At 43.4% G+C, this 16,457-nt stretch overlaps 1 protein-coding gene across 3 annotated transcripts in view; it reads left to right on the top strand.

Annotated features, from left to right (window-relative positions):
• Positions 1 to 16,457, top strand: part of cbarpb (CACN subunit beta associated regulatory protein b) — a 49,398-nt gene that overhangs the window by 11,090 nt on the left and 21,851 nt on the right. For 2 of the 3 annotated variants that reach the window (XM_031786161.1, XM_031786160.1), the window contains exon 2: positions 11,162 to 11,234. In XM_031786161.1, coding sequence (XP_031642021.1) covers positions 11,187 to 11,234 — 48 coding nt within the window. In that variant the 5' untranslated portion in view covers positions 11,162 to 11,186. Of the gene's footprint in view, positions 1 to 11,161; positions 11,235 to 15,779; positions 16,300 to 16,457 lie in introns of those variants that run through there. The other variant, XR_004202386.1, reaches the window with a different exon arrangement.

The raw sequence follows: 16,457 nt of genomic DNA, 5'->3' as shown, positions 1-16,457 counted from the left end.
TGCCAGTTCCTCACTGTGATATGTTACCCCACCCTTCCATCAAGGCAAGTTCAGACATTTCTAGGGGGAATGGCCCTTGCCCTCACTCTCCGATCCAACAGGTCCCAGACGTGCTCAATGGGATTGAGATCTGGGCTCTTTGCTGGCCATGGCAGAACACTGACATTCCTGTCTTGCAGGATATCACTCACAGATGGAGTAGTATGGCTGGTGGCATTTTCATGCTGGAGGGTCATGTCAGGATGAGCCTGCAAGGAAGGGTACCACGTGAGGGAGGAGTATGTCTTCCCTGTACCTCACAGCATTGAGATTGCCTGCAATGACAACAAGCTCAGTCCGATGATGCTGTGACACACCGCCCCAGATCATGACGGACCCTCTTCCTCCAAATCGATCCCACTCCAGAGTACAGGCCTCTGTGTACCGCTCATTCCTTTGACGAATCAGACCATCACCCCTGGTGAGAGAACCGCGACTTGTCAGTGAAGAGCACTTTTTGCCAGTCCTGTCTGGTCCAGTGGCGGTGGGTTTGTGCCCATAGGCGACGGTGATGTCTGAGGACCTGCAACAGGGCTACAAGCCCTCAGTCCAGCCTCTCAGCCTATTGCGAACCGTCTGAGCACTGATGGAGGGATTGTGCGTTCCCGGTGTAACTTGGGCAGTTGTTGCCATCCTGTACCTGTACCGAAGGTGTGATATTTGGATGTTCCGATCCTGTACAGGTGTTACACGTGGTCTGCCACTGCGAGGACGATCAGCTGTCCGTCCGGTCTTCCTGTAGCGCTGTCTTAGGCGTCTCAGTACGGACATTGCAATTTATTGACCTGGCCACATCTGCAGTCCTCATGCCTAAGGCACGTTTGTGCAGATGAGCAGGGACCCTGGGCATCTCTCTTTTGATATTTTTCAGCGTCAGTAGAAAGGCCTCCTTTATTGTCCTAAGTTTTCATAACTGTAACCTTAATTGCCTACAGTCTGTATGCTGTTAGTGTCTTAACGACCGTTCTTCAGGTGCATGTTCATTAATTGTTTATGGTTCATTGAACAAGCATAAGGAAATAGTGTTTAAACACTTTACAATGAAGATCTGACGTTATTTGGATTTTTACCAATTATCTTTGAAAGACCGGGTCCTGAAAAGGAGACGTTTCTTTTTTTATTTTAGTTTAGTAACTAATGGCTATGTCTCAGTTTTTTAAACTGTCAGGAGGAGTAAAACAAGGTTGTCCACTATCTGCATATCTATTTATTATTGCCATCAAAATGTTAGTTGTTGTTAATATTATTGTTGGATCTAAATTTTAAGGGATTAGAAATCCGTGGCTTAAAAACAAAGGTGTTGTATGCTGATTCATGTTTTCTTTTAAAATCACAATTTTAATCCCTCCACAGCCTCATAGAGGATCTAGATTATTTTTGCTAACCTCTCTGGATTAAAACCAAATTCTAAGTGTACTATATTACTTATTGATCACTAAAAAATTCAACTTTTTGCATTACCATGTAGTTTACCAATAAAATTGTCTGAGGATGTGGACATAATCGGTATACAAATCCAGAAAGAAATGATCTCACGCCAACAAATTTTATAGAAAGTTAGCAAAAATAGATAAGATCTTGCTACCATGGAAAGGAAAATACCTGTCTATTTGTGGAAAAATCACCCTGATTTGAACTCTTTAGTCATATCACAGTGTACCTATTTGCTTATGGTTTTGCCTACACCTAGTGACTGCCTTTTTAAATAATATGATCCCAAAATATTCCATTTTATTTGGAATGGCAAGCCAGACAAAATTAGAAGGGCCTGTTTTGTATAAGAATTCAGAGGGCAGAAATTATTAAATATTAAAGCATTAGACCTCTCACTAAAGGCTTCAGTCATACAAAAGTTATACTTAAATCCAAACTGGTTCTCTAGTAAATTGGTAAGAATGTCTCACCCCATGTTCAAGAATGGTCCGTTTCCCTTTATTCAGATTCCAACTGCTCACTTTTGGTTATTTGAAAACAAAATTATCTCCAAATGTTTTAAAATATCTTAACAAGCCTTAAAGTTGGTTGCAATTTCAGAAGACAGAACAAATATTGTGGTTAAACTCAAATATACTTATATATATATATATATATATATTTTTTTTTTAAATAACTTTTAATTTTGATGATAAAATTAACTGCATGTGTGACCACTTACTTTTTTTAACAGACATATGGAAATGTCTGCACTAGCCAAAATTACAACCAACTAATTGCAGTATTACCACAATTGGAAGAGGCAAGTAGGGAGGGGGGGGGGTGTAAGGAACTTGTCTGTTGGCCCTGCATTAAAGATCATAAATGGTTAAAGAAAATTGTGATAAATAAAAAAATATACCAATTTCATTTAAGGACATATTGACAGCTGTGTCATTTATAATTTGCAAAATAGTTGAAGACATTTTCAACCTACAGATTCCATGGTTTATGAACTGACACGCAAAACAATGCCGGATTCAAAACTTCAATTCTTAAAATTATTATTTATTTCAAAATTATTATTATTAATTTACAATCTGTAGAAGCTATGAGAACAAAGGGTCAGTATTTTTGTGAAGCATCACAGCACAGTTGAAAAATATATGGCAAGTAGAAATACAAAATGGACGGTGTTAAGAGATGGGAGGGGTTGAACAAATGTAAAACATACGGGGTCTGTAAAATGTGTATATAGGTTCAGAAATGTTGTGAAATAGAAATCAAACTGGATGGACATCAGAAATAGAGGAAGTACTAAAAACAAACAAAATATAACTATTGTGTCTGTAAAATGTGTATAATATGTATAAACTATAGGTAGAAGCCTAAGTGTTTACTCCAATTGGGGGAGGGCTGGTAGGGTTTACGGGGAATAATAAAGGTATTCTAAAATGTGTGTATTTACCCCCAAAATATATGGAAATGATGCAGACAATTTACATTGATGGGAGCAACAATCTATCCGCTATATTAAAGCTGATTAACCCCTTTTAAAAAGCTTTTTCTTTTTTTCCCATGTCTGAAATAAAACAACATGATATGATTTGATTTGAAGTGTCTAAACACTGGACTGAAAATCACCATAGATAGACTTCACCAACCAGGTATTCAGTCATGATAGAATGAGGTGATCGTGATGAATTTAGGAGGAGTGTTTACACTTCCTCCAGGCTGCAGGAGTGCTCCAGGGGAGATGTGGCATTTGATATAAATATGAGGATGGTTCTGCTAGCTCACAAACTTGGACTTGGTTATGCAGATCTAAAGAAAATGAGCAAAGTCCTAGGGATTCCTTCTTTGAGTCTCTGCTTATATCAGAGAAATGACCAGAGTGACACATAAATAAAAAGGGGGAGTAGCCCGTGATTGTCAGGTGACTTGCTGTGTATAAATAATATTTATTTCCTTGCTCCAGCAAATGTTTTCAAAGTTAACAAAACAGAGTGATAGGAAAACAGACCTACAGTGAAGTTGAAAGTCCGTGTTGCCCAGCAACAGCCCCAAAACATCACCGCTCTAGAGATCTGCATGGAGGAATGGGCCAAAATACCAGCAACAGTGTGTGAAAACCTTGTGAAGAACTTGCACAACTGGTGGCTGACTAAATACTTTTTTGCCCCACTGTATACAATTAGTGTCGCATTAGGCGCAACAAAGCCTCCTTCACTCACGCCGCCAAGCTTACCCTAGTAAAACTGACTATCCTACCGATCCTCGACTTCGACGATGTCATCTACAAAATGGCTTCCAACACTCTACTCAGACTGCATCCAGTTTGCTATCACAGTGCCATCCGTTTTGTCACGAAAGCACCTTATACCACTCACCACTGCGACTTGTATGCTCTAGTCGGCTGGCCCTCGCTACATATTCGTCGCCAGACCCACTGGCTCCAGGTCATCTACAAGTCCATGCTAGGTAAAGCTCCGCCTTATCTCAGTTCACTGGTCACGATGGCAACACCCATCCGTAGCACGCGCTCCAGCAGGTGTATCTCACTGATCATCCCTAAAGCCAACACCTCATTTGGCCGCCTTTCGTTCCAGTACTCTGCTGCCTGTGACTGGAACGAATTGCAAAAATCACTGAAGTTGGAGACTTTTATCTCCCTCACCAACTTCAAACATCAGCTATCTGAGCAGCTAACCGATCGCTGCAGCTGTACATAGTCTATTGGTAAATAGCCCACCCATTTTCACCTACCTCATCCCCATACTGTTTTTATTTATTTACTTTTGTGCTCTTTTGCACACCTCCTCATGCCTTTTGCACACAATGTATATAGACTCCCCCTTTTTTTTCTACTGTGTTATTGAATTGTTAATTGTTTACTCCATGTGTAACTCTATGTTGTCTGTTCACACTGCTATGCTTTATTTTGGCCAGGTCGCAGTTGCAAATGAGAACTTGTTCTCAACTAGCTTACCTGGTTAAATAAAGGTGAAAAAAAGGCTACAGCCCTATGACACTGTAGGCTAATGTGATTAGTGAAGAAAAAAAATGCGTTACATAAAGTAAATATATGCTAATATTAACATTGGGTAACATGCTGATATTTAGTTCTGCAATTATGACTGTGATGTCGACAGACATAAGTACTTTATCCCCCCTCTTTAGATGCAGAGATTCAGAGGGCTACAGTCAGAGTGCTGCAATTAGAAGAGCATATGCAGATATAGACCCAGACATAGCAGAGTTGTTGGATGAGGATGCCATCATAGACCTTAATGTATCCTTTGATGGCACTTGGCACGAGAGGATTCCCTTCCAACTACGGGATAGGTGTGACCTGTTCACCAAATGTGCTACCTTGTCCCGGACCTGCTGTTTTTGACTCTCTCGCTGTCTACCGCACCTGCTGTCTCTAACTCTGAATGATTGGCTATGAAAAGCCAACTGACATTTACTCCTGAGGTGCTGACCTGTTGCACTCTCTACAACCACTATGCTTATTATTATTTGACCCTACTGGTCGTCTATGAACGCTTGAACAGCTTGGCCATGTACTGTTATAATCTCCACCCGACACAGCCAGGAGAGGACCCCTCAGAACCTGGTTCCTGCCTTTCTAGGGAGTTTTCCCTAGCCACCGTGCTTCGACATTTGCATTGCTTGCTGTTTGGGGTTTTAGGCCGGGTTTCTGTATAGCACTTTGTGACATCGGCTGATATTAAAAGGGCTTTATGATTGGTGCTGGTACCAGCGAGCCATAGAAAATGGTGAAGATCCACCCTGTCACAAAAACCTTGGAGGCCATACATTTTTTTAAAGAGGTTGCACAGAAAATGGTACCTGGATGTCAAATGATAACATCCTCAAAAGAATGTAGCATGGAGGAACCCAGAATGCAAATGGTTGTCTGAACTCTGTAATATGGTTGCGATGCCCCAAAACTGTCTGCGGGCAAAAGCCACATTGACGGAGCAGGCAGTATGGCAGTAACCACGTTCACTGAGGGAGCCACTGCTATATCAAATGTGATGAACAAATTGTGGCTTGACAGCATATTGGTGACACTGGAAGCAATCAGAGAGGAGGATGCAAGGCATGTTGCGAGAGCTGACTTTTCTTCAATGGAGTGTGCCAAGCGTAGGTGCAGGTCCCATGACACAGTCGAGAGTAAAGCGGCACCAGCAACAACTCAGAGGGCCTTACATATGGGGCAGGCATAGCTGATTAATGTTCTGCACATTTCAACAGCCATACAAAATCCTTGTATGTGACAAATTGAGTGAAGTGATATGAGACTTTGAACAAAACTGCCCAACAGACCAGTATTCAAAGCATATGCTCTGTTGCTTGAAACAAAGGTATATTTGATGTTTAGAAGTTGTCACATGAATTAAAACTCTTATTTATAGATAAGCACATTTGAATTGCATTAGCATATCTTTATCAGCCATTTTCTAAAAATGACATGTGCCCCAATTCATTTCTCAGGCTTCAAAGGATGTGCATTCACATTATTCCACACACAGGATCTTATGTCTTTTAGTCATATTTACAGAGGCTTTTTTTTAATATCTTGTGTTTTTTAAATAAAAAATAATGCCATGAAATGACAGTAATTTTAGTATATTGATCTGTAAAAGTCTGACCATTGAGTGTCTTGTCATAATAAAACAAAACATTCTGCCTTGAACCAGTGTTGAAAACGATTATCGTAATAAGAAAATTAGTGCATATTTTAAGGCCAGTTTGTCTCATTTGCATATTTAAAAATAATTAACTTGCAATACAATATATTGTGTTATGTATACATTCAACTGGTAAAGAAAAATCCCCTATTACCCTCTGGTGCCCGGCTGTAAAAAGTAACACAATAACAGGGGTACCGAGCCAGTATGTGGGGTTAGAGGTAATTTGTACATGTAGGTAGGGGTGAAGTGACTAGGCATAGATAATAAATAGAGTAGCAGCAGTGTACAAAACAAATGGAGGGGGGGGGGGGTCGTCAATGTAATAGTCTGGTGGCCATTTGATTAATTGTTCAGCATTCTTATTTCTTGGGGTTAGAAGCTGTTAAGGAGCCTTTGGTCCTTGACTTGGTGCTCCTGTGCTGCTTGCCGTGTGGTAGCAGAGAGAACAGTCAATGACATGGGTGACTGGAGTCTCGGACAATTACAATTTTTTAAAGTCTGATACTGCCTATTAAATAGGTCCTGGATTGAAGGAAGCTTGGACCCAGTGACGTACTGGGCCATACCCGCTACCCTCTAGTGCCTTACGGTCAGATGTTGAGCACTTGCCATACCAGACGGTGATGAAACCGGTCAGGATGCTCTCAGGATGCAGCTGTAGAACCTTTTTGAGGATCTGGGGCTCCATGTCAAATCTTTCAAGTCTTGAGGGGGAAAAGGTTTTGTTGTGCCCAAATCACGACTGTCTTGGTGTGTTTGGACCATGATATATTGTTGGTGACGTGGACACCAAGGAACTTAACTCTTGACCCACCCTCTACAGCCCCGTTGATGTTAATGGGGGCCTGTTCGGCCCGCCTTTTCCTGTAGTCCACAATCAGCTCCTTTTGTCTTGCTCACATTGAGGGAGCGGTTCTCCTGGCACCACACTGCCAGTTCTGACCTCCTCCCTATAGGCTCTCGTTGTCGGTGATCAGGCCTACCACTGTTGTCGTCAGCAAACTTAATAATGGTGTTGGAGTCGTTTGACCATGCAGTCGTGGGTGAACAAGGGAGTACAGGAGGGGACTAAGTCACAACCCTGAGGGGCCCCAGTGTTGAGGATAAGTGTGGCAGATGTGTAGTTGCCTACCCTCACCACCTGGGGGTGGTGTCCAGCCTTTCAAAGCACTTCATGGCTACCGACGTGAGTGCTACGGGCGGTAATCATTTAGGCAGGTTACCTTTGCTTCCTTGGGCACAGTGACTATGGTGGTCTGCTTGAAACATGTAGGTATTACAGACTCAGTCAGGGAGAGGTTGAAAATGTCAGTGAAGACACTTGCCAGTTGGTCCGTGCATGCTTTGAGTACACATCCTGGTAATCCATCTGGCCCTGCGGCTTTGTGAATGTTGACCTGTTTAAAGGTCTTGCTCATATTGGCTACCGAGAGCGTTAAAACACAGCTGGTGCTCTTGTGCATGCGTCCGTGTTGCTTGCCTCGATGCGAGCATAAATGGCATTTAGCTCGTCTGGTAGGCTCGCGTCTGGGTTTCCCTTTGTAGGCCGTAATAGTTTTCAAGCCCTGCCACATCTGACGAGCGCAGATCTGGGGAAGGGTACCAAAAACAAATCTGTATAATTGAAGGTCTCCAAGAACACCGTGGCTTCCATTATTCTTAAATGGAAGAAGTTTGGAACCACCAAGACTCTTCCTTGAGCTGGCCACCCAGCCAAACTGAGCAATCGGGGGAGAAGGGCCTTGGTCAGGGAAGGGACCAAGAACCTGATGTCCACTCTGACAGAGCTCTAGAGTTCCTCTGTGGAGATGGGAGAACCTTCCAGAAGGACAACCATCTCTGCAACAGTCTTTATGGTAGAGTGGCCAGACAGAAGCCACTCCTCAGTAAAAGGCATATGACAGCCCACTTGGAGTTTGCCAAAAGGCACCTAAAGGACTCAGACCATGAGAAACAAGATTCTCTGGTCTGATGACTAGTCAGGATCGAGGGAAAGATAAACGGAGTAAAGTACAGAGATCCTTGATGACAACCTGCTCTCAGGACCTCAGACTGGGGCAAAAGTTCACCTTCCAACAGGACAATGTCACTTAGCACACAGCCAAGACAACGCAGCAGTTGCTTCGGGATAAGTTGCAATGTCCTTGAGTGGGCCAGCCAGAGCCCGGACTTGAACCCGATTTAACATCTCTGGAGAGACCTGAAAATAGCTGTACAGCGACGCTCCCCATCCAACCTGACAACTTGAGAGGATCTGCACAGAAGAATGTGAGAAACTCCCCAAATACAGGTTTGCCAAGCTTGTAACATCATAGTTAAGGCTGTAATCGCTGGCAAAGGTGCTTCAACGAAGTACTGAGTAAAGGGTCTGAATACAAATGTAATATTTCAGCATTTTTAATACATTTGCAAAAATGTCTAAACCTGTTATTGCTATGTCATAATGGGGTGTTGCTTTTTGATGGGGGAATTCAATCAATTTTAGAATAAGTCTGTAACGTAAACTAATTGTGTTACTTTACAGTAAGCGACAGGTAGTCTAGTGGTTAGAGCGTTGGACTTGTAACCGAAAGGTTGCAAGATCAAATCACCGAGCTGACAAGGTAAAAATCTGTCGTTCTGCCACTGAACAATTCAGTTAACCCACTGTTCCTAGGCTGTCATTGAAAATAAGAATTTGTTCTTAACTGACTTGCCTAGTTAAATAAAGGTAAAATAAAAAAAATATGTCAAGGGGTTTGAATACTTTCCAAATGCACTGTATCTGTGATCAACCGATGCGTATCGGTATTCCCAGAGGCATGTGAAATCCATTGATTGGAGCCAAATTAATTAATTTAAATGGACTTATTTCCTTATGAACTGTAACTCAGTCAAGTCTTTTGAAATTGTTGCATTGATATTTTTGTTCAGTATATGTTCCCTGGCAAGCTGAGATCCTTAGGAGAATGTTCTGTGGTGTTTTTTTGCAGATGTTATGAACAACATTTTTGTGAATGTTAGAGAATCCCAAGGAAATTTAATTTCAAACATTTTCTTTGATATTAAATATTTGGTGATTTAAAAAAAAAACATTTGAATGTTTATGGGTTGTTATCATCCTAATGTTAGCTCAAAACCCAATGAGAACTTAATAGTAATGTTTGATAATATCTTGGGAATATTCCCAGTTTGCTGGGGTTTATTTATATTTGAAGTTGTCTTGCCACTGTATGTACATACAAAGTATGTGACCTGTTTGGAATTGCCATGAATTTCTGCATAAATTGGTCATAAAATGTCATCTGACCTTCATCAAAGTCACAACAATAGACAAACAGTGTGCTTAAACTAATAACACACAAATTATTGCATTTTCCTTGTCCATATTGAATACATAATTTAAACATTCACAGTGTATGGTGGAAAAAGTATGTCAACCCCCTAGGCTAATGACTTCTCCAAAAGCTAATTGGAATCAAGTCCGCTAACCTGGAGTCCAATCAATGAGACGAGATTGGAGATGTTGGTTAGAGCTGCCCGGTCCTGTAAAAAAACACACAAAATTGGAGTTTGCTATTCACAAGAAGCATTGCCTGATGTGAATCATGGCTCAAACATAAGATTAAGAATGGTTGACCTTCATAAAGCTGGAAAAGATTACAAAAAGATCTCTAAAAGCCTTGATTTTCATCAGTCCACGTAAGACAAATTGTCTATAAATGGAGAAAGTTCAGCACTGTTGCTACTCTCCCTAGGAGTGGCCGTCCTACAAAGATGAGACGAGCACAGCGCAGAATGCTCAATGAGGTTAAGAAGAATCCTAGAGTTTCAGCTAAAGACTTACAGAAATATCTGGAACATGCTAACATCTGTGAGTCTGATATGCAAAACACTAAACAAAAATGGTGTTCATGGGAGGACACCATGGATGAAGCCACTGCTGTCCAAAAAAAACATTGCTGCACGTCTGAAGTTTGCAAAAGAGCACCTTGATATTCCACAGCGCTACTGGCAAAATATTCTGTGGACAGATTAAACAAAAGTTGAGTTGTTTGGAAGGAACACACAACACTATGGAGAAAAAAAAGGCACAGCACACCAACATCAAAACCTCATCCCAACTGTAAAGTATGGTGGAGGGAGCATCATGGTTTGGGGCTGTTTTGCTTCCTCAGGGCCTGGACAGCTTGCTATCATGATGGAAAAATGAATTCCCAAGTTTATCAAGACATTTTGCAGGAGAATATAAAGCTATCTGTCCACCAATTGAAGCTCAACAGAAGTTGGGTGATGCAACAGGACATGACCCAAAACACAGAAGTAAATCAACAACCAGAATGGCTTCAACAGAAGAAAATAGTGGCCTAGTCAGAATCCTGACCTCAACCTGATTTGAGATGCAGTTGCATGACCTTGTGATGTCTGGTGTGAAGCACTCAAGAATATTGCTGAACTGAAACGGTTTTGTAAAGAGGACTGGTCCAAAATTCCTCCTGACCGTTGTGCAGGTCTGATCCACAACTACAGAACATGTTTGGTTGAGGCTATTGCTTCCAAAGGAGGGTCAACCAGTTATTAAATCCTACGGTTCACATACATTTTCCACCCTGCACTGAAGGTTTACACGGTGTGTTCAATAAAGACATAAATGTATACTTGTTTATTAGTTTAAGCAGACTGTTTGTCTATTTAAGATCAGATCAAATTGTATGACCAATTTATGCAGAAATCCAGGTCATCCCAAAGGGTTCACATACATTTTCTTGCCACTGTGTTGGTATATGTTCTCAAGTGTATTTGTTCAGATTCAATGCCATTTTCATATGCAGCCGGTTGATAAAGGTGGCCCACAGTATAATTATGTTACAGGCCTTTGTCATTCTGTTTTTGTTTTTCTGCATATTCCTCAATTATTTTAGAGGGACATATGTCTGCAGATATATTTACAGTAGATCTCTCAGATATAACTGGTGTTTTGTGGTGTCTATTCCAACAGCTGCCTAACTTCCTGTTTGTTGTCTCAGGGGGACGCTCACGCTTGCCTGGACCATGAGCAATGAGTCTACCGTCTGGAACAACCTCACCGAGAACTCCACCGTAAGTCACTGCCAGCCCCTTCTGTGTGGGTTTTCTGCTAACTGACAAAGCTGACTGTTCTTCCTCTATTCTGCCTGAATGGCTGATAGAGGGAACATCCTGGGCTGGGTCTGAAATGATAAAATCCCTGATCTAATCTTAAATTTAATTCCTCCTTAGAGAAATTATTTTCTGATGTCAGCAGTCAACACTGGGGTAACATGAATATTACTGAGTTTATGGTACAGACTACAGTTTTTAACCTTGGTTACTGCATGGACTATAGCCTTTGTGACTGGTATTAAACATGCTTACAATAGCAGCATGCCTTTGTACAATAGTCGTACTGCTGCCCTTGAGCGGTTTGCATCTAACAATGCATTGGATGAATGAAGTCCCAAAAGTTTGTTTCTGAGTAAACTAGCTGGAGCGTTTCTAAGGCTTTTGTTTGGATAGTAGTCTATCAAAAGGGACTTTCTGGTTGTCTGATGCTTTTTCAATTAGCCACACACAGCTTCTCTAGAGCCAAAGTGCCTTGACATGCTGTTGGCGGGGTGAAGGTTTACTGTCAAAGGAAGCTCCTACCTCTTTGTAAAGCTTTTAGGTAGACACATTTCTATCATAATTCTATCACATTTCTGAAGGAAGTCCAACCTCCTTCAGAATGACCTTTTTGGTCGAACCTCAACTATGCGTTGAACAGCCAGCCTAAAATCTCCTCCCTGTTGTATTCAGTCAACTCCAGCGCCATCATCAGAGCACCTTTTCCTGTCTTAGGTGCAGACAGGTTAATAGCACAGGCCACAATTGCTAAATTGCTCTGTGGCATTTATAGATTCACGGTGCACAAACCAGTGGGTGTAAATCAATGGCGTCAACCTGCATGCTGTAATTGGTAAGGTTATGCATCTGCACAGTGGATTGTTTGTATTTCTCATAGCATTGTCTGTTTTTAACATCTGAAAGCTACTAGAGTTTTGATCACCATTACCATACCTGGTCTTACACAATAGGCAGAAGTACAGTACCAGTCAAGTTTGGACTCACCTACTCAAGTGGTTTTCTTTATTCTTTTACATTGTTGAATAATAATGAAGACAGCAAAATTATGAAATAACACATGGAATCATGTAGTAAGCAAAATATTAAACAAGTCTAAATTATATTTGAGAATCTTCAAAGTAGCCACCCTTTGCCTTGACAGCTTTGCACATTCTTGGCATTCTCTCAACCAGCTTCATGATGTAGTCACCTGGAATGCATTTCCAACAGTCTTGAAGGAGTTCCCACATATGCTGAGCACTTGTTGGCTGCTTTTCCTTCACTCTGTGGTCTAACTCATCCCAACCATCTCAATTTGGTTGAGGTTGGGTGATTGTGGTGGCCAAGTCATCTGATGCAGCACTCCATCACTATCCTTGGTCAAATATCCTTTACACAGCCTGGAGGTGTGTTTTGGGTCATTGTCCTGTTGAAAAACAAATGATAGTCCAACTAAGCGCAAACCAGATGGGACGGCGTATTGCTGCAGACTGCTGTGGTAGCCATGCTGGTTAAGTGTGCCTTGAATTCTATTTTTATTTTAAATTAAAATCACTGACCTTGTCACCAGCAAAGCACCATTACACCACCTCCTCCATGCTTCATGGTGGGAACCACAAATGCAGAGATCATCTGTTCACCTACTCTGTCTCACAAAGACATTGCGGTTGGAACCAAAAACCTCAAATTTGAACTCATCAGACCAAAGGACAGATTTACACCGGTCTAATGTCCATTGCTCGTGTTTCTTGGACCAAGCAAGTCTCTTATTATTATTGTCCTTTACTAGCGGTTTCTTTGCAGCAATTCGACCATGAAGGCCTGATTCACGCAGTCTTCTCTGAATAGTTGATGTTGAGATGTCTGTTACTTGAACTCTGTAGCATTTATTTGGGCTGCAATCTACGGTGCAGTTAATTGCCAATTATCTGAGGCTGGTAACTCTAATGAACTTATCCTCTGGAGCAGAGGTAACTCTGGGTCTTCCTTTCCTGTGGCGGTCCTCATGAAAGTCATCACAACGCTTGATGGTTTTTGTGACTGCACTTGAGAACTTCCAATGTTCTTGACATCTTCATGTCTTAAAGTGATGGACTGTCGTTTCTCTTTGCTTATTTAAGCGGTTCTTGCCATAATATGGACTTGGTCCAAACCAGCAGGGATACCTTCTACGTCAACGGCAGGACCAGCTGGCACAACTGGGGACGGCTATGAGAGTTTCTTCAGTCTCGAACATACATTGCCGTCAACTAGTGGAGGATACTCTACAAACAGTTGCGCCAGCACAACAGCCCATTCAGCAACACACAGGTCAGTGATACCCGTTTGTCCCTCCCCGGATAAATATGACAGCACCCCATCTAAATGCTGTGGCTTCCTACTTCAGTGCTCCCTCTTCTTTATGCCCCAAAGGGGAGCCCCCACCACCTAGAGGTCCAAGATTGCCACGGTTATTTCTCTGACTGGGCGGGCTTTGGAATGGGCCATGGCTGCCTGGGAGAGAGGACGAGCTAGATTCATATGAGGGGTTCATGGCTCTGTTCAAATGCATCTTCGAGCAGCCCCCGAAGGGCAGAGAGAGGGCTGAGTGCTTATTCCAATTATGGCAGGGGGGACCAGACGGTTGCTGAGTACATGCTCACCTTCCGGACAGTAGCAGCATCCAGCAGATGGAACGAGCCGGCGCTTCATATGCTATTCCAAAGAGGTCTGTGCGAGGAGGTCCAGACGGAATTGGTCTGTCGAGATGACAACCTCTTTGGACACACTCATTGCGATGGCCATCCATCTGGAGGACCTACTACGTGAGTGTTGGAACTCTCATCGCTTCTCTCCCTCACTCAGAGAACACTCTGGATCAGAGCCTGAACCCATGCAGGTAGGGGTCTCACACCTTCTGGCAGCTGAACGATGCAGACGGGGGCTGTATTGTGGTCAAGGAGGGCACCAGTTCCAGCGGTGTCCTCAGGACAGGAGTGAGTATTCCATCTTCATCACTTTCTACTAAACTCTCTTTTTGGTGTCCATCACACTAGTTGACTGTCCCTCATGTACTGTCTACAGCGTTCGTGGATTCCCGTGCCTTGATCAGACCCTTGCCTCCTCTCTTAACATCTCATTCCCGTTCTCCTCTCCTTTCCCGGTTCAAGCCCTTGATAATCGGCCACTAGGATCCGGAACCTCACACATCACCCAACCACTCATCCTCACCATTGAGTCCATTCATCAGGAGAATATCCTTCTTCATCACCAATTCACAAGATCATCCTTGGCTTTAACGCCATAACCTCACCATCTCATGGTCGAGGATGAGAATCAGACTGGTCACCCGAATGCCAGAGGACCTGCTTCCCCATCCCATGTGGTTCCACCTCAGTTGCAAGTCCTGTGGTTTCCCTTCAGCCCAATATCCCAGAGGTATACCAGGACCTGCGGGAGGTATTCTCCAAGACCGGTGCCACCTGTCTTTCTACTCATCTTCCCCTGGCACTGTGCCATCAACCTGCTGGCAGGGTCTGTGCCTCTGCACAGATGCATTTACCCTCTGTCAGTGGTTGAGACCCAGGCCATGAATGATTACATCCAAGAGGTGCTCCAACAAGGTTTCATCCGCACGTCCACTTCTCCTGTGTTGGCTGGTTTCTTCTTCGTGGCCCAAAAAAATTGAAGGTTACGCCCATGTATTGAGTACATAGGAATCAACGCAATCACCGCAAAGTACCTTACCCTCTCCCGTTAGTGCCGGCAGCCATTGAACAGCTCCGCGAGGCCAGGTTCTTTACCAAACTGGACCTGAGGTGTGCATACAATTTCATCTGGTACCGGGAGGGGGATGAGTAGAAGACTGCATTTAGCACGATGTCTGGTCACTATGCTATTTGGTTTAGCTAATGCTCCGTCAGTGTTCCAGGCATTCATTAATGAGGTGTTCAGGGACATGCTCGGACGCCAGGTGGTCGTGTATATCGATGACATCCTGATCTACTAGGCTACCCTGGAGGATCACATCACTAACGTTTGAGCAGTCCTGGAACATCTCCTGGCTAACCACCTGTTCTTCAAGGCTGAGAAGTACCAATTTCATTAGAAGGTTGTCTCCTTCTTAGGCTACAAAATCAGCCTGCAGGAAGTGAGGATGGATGACAAGAAGGTAGATGTGGTCAGGTCATGGCCTGTTCCAACCACCATAAAGGGGTTACAACGGTTTTTGGGGTTTGCCAACTTCTACCTCCATTTCATCAGGAACTTCAGGTCCGTCACCTCTCCTCAAGGGTGGGCCCTGTAGGTTGGTGTGGAGCCCAGCAGCCAACAAGGCCTTCCGTCTACTGAAGGGACTTTTCACCTACACCCCATTGCTCAAACACCCAGATCAAACACTCCCACTTCGCCTGCCCTGCAAGAAGCTGAGGCCCCAGTTTGTGGGGCCGTTCAAGGTTCTCTGGAGGATCAACGAGGTGACGTACAGGTTACAACAGCTTTGCAGTGACTACCGTATCTCACTGTTTTTCATGTCTCCCTTTTCAGGCTGGTGGTTCCTGGTCCCCTAGCTGGACACCGAGGTGTCTGGCCTATGCCGTCAGATCTCTACTGGACTCCCGACTGTTGTGAGGGTCGGCTTCAGTACCTGGTGGACTGCTAGGGGTATAGCCCAGAGGAGCGGTGTTGGATTCCTGGTGGAGGACATTCTGGATCCCAACACCATCTGTGAATACCATCTTTACCGCCTGGACTGGTCCGCTCCTCGTCCTCGGGGCCATCCCTTTGGTCGGCGTCATCCTGTGGCTGGAGCCGCGCGCCGGGGTACTGCCTCGTCTGCTCCTCCCCTCCGGCGTCACCGGTATACTAACCACCGGTCCTGGGATCCATCATTACACACACTTGTACGTCATGAGGCACACCTGGACTCCGTTACCTCACTTATTACCTCTCCTATATCTGGCACACCCTTAGGTTCCTTCCCCAGTCAGTATTGATCCTGTGTTTATGCAAAGACACTACTATGTTGTCTGGTTCCATGTTTGTTTTATTAAACGTTTCATCTGCTTCTTGTCTCAGTGTCTTCATTACAGCTATCTTCTGTATACCAACCCTACCTTGTCACAACACAACTGATTGGCTCAAATGCATTAAGAAGGAAAGACATTTCACAAATTCATTTTAACAAGGCACTCCTGTAAATTAAAATGCATTCCAGGTGACTAC

The sequence above is a fragment of the Oncorhynchus kisutch genome, linkage group LG13 (assembly GCF_002021735.2).
Source record: "Oncorhynchus kisutch isolate 150728-3 linkage group LG13, Okis_V2, whole genome shotgun sequence".
Classification (NCBI taxonomy): Eukaryota; Metazoa; Chordata; class Actinopteri; order Salmoniformes; family Salmonidae; genus Oncorhynchus; species Oncorhynchus kisutch.
This window is presented reverse-complemented; position numbering and strand designations above follow the sequence as displayed.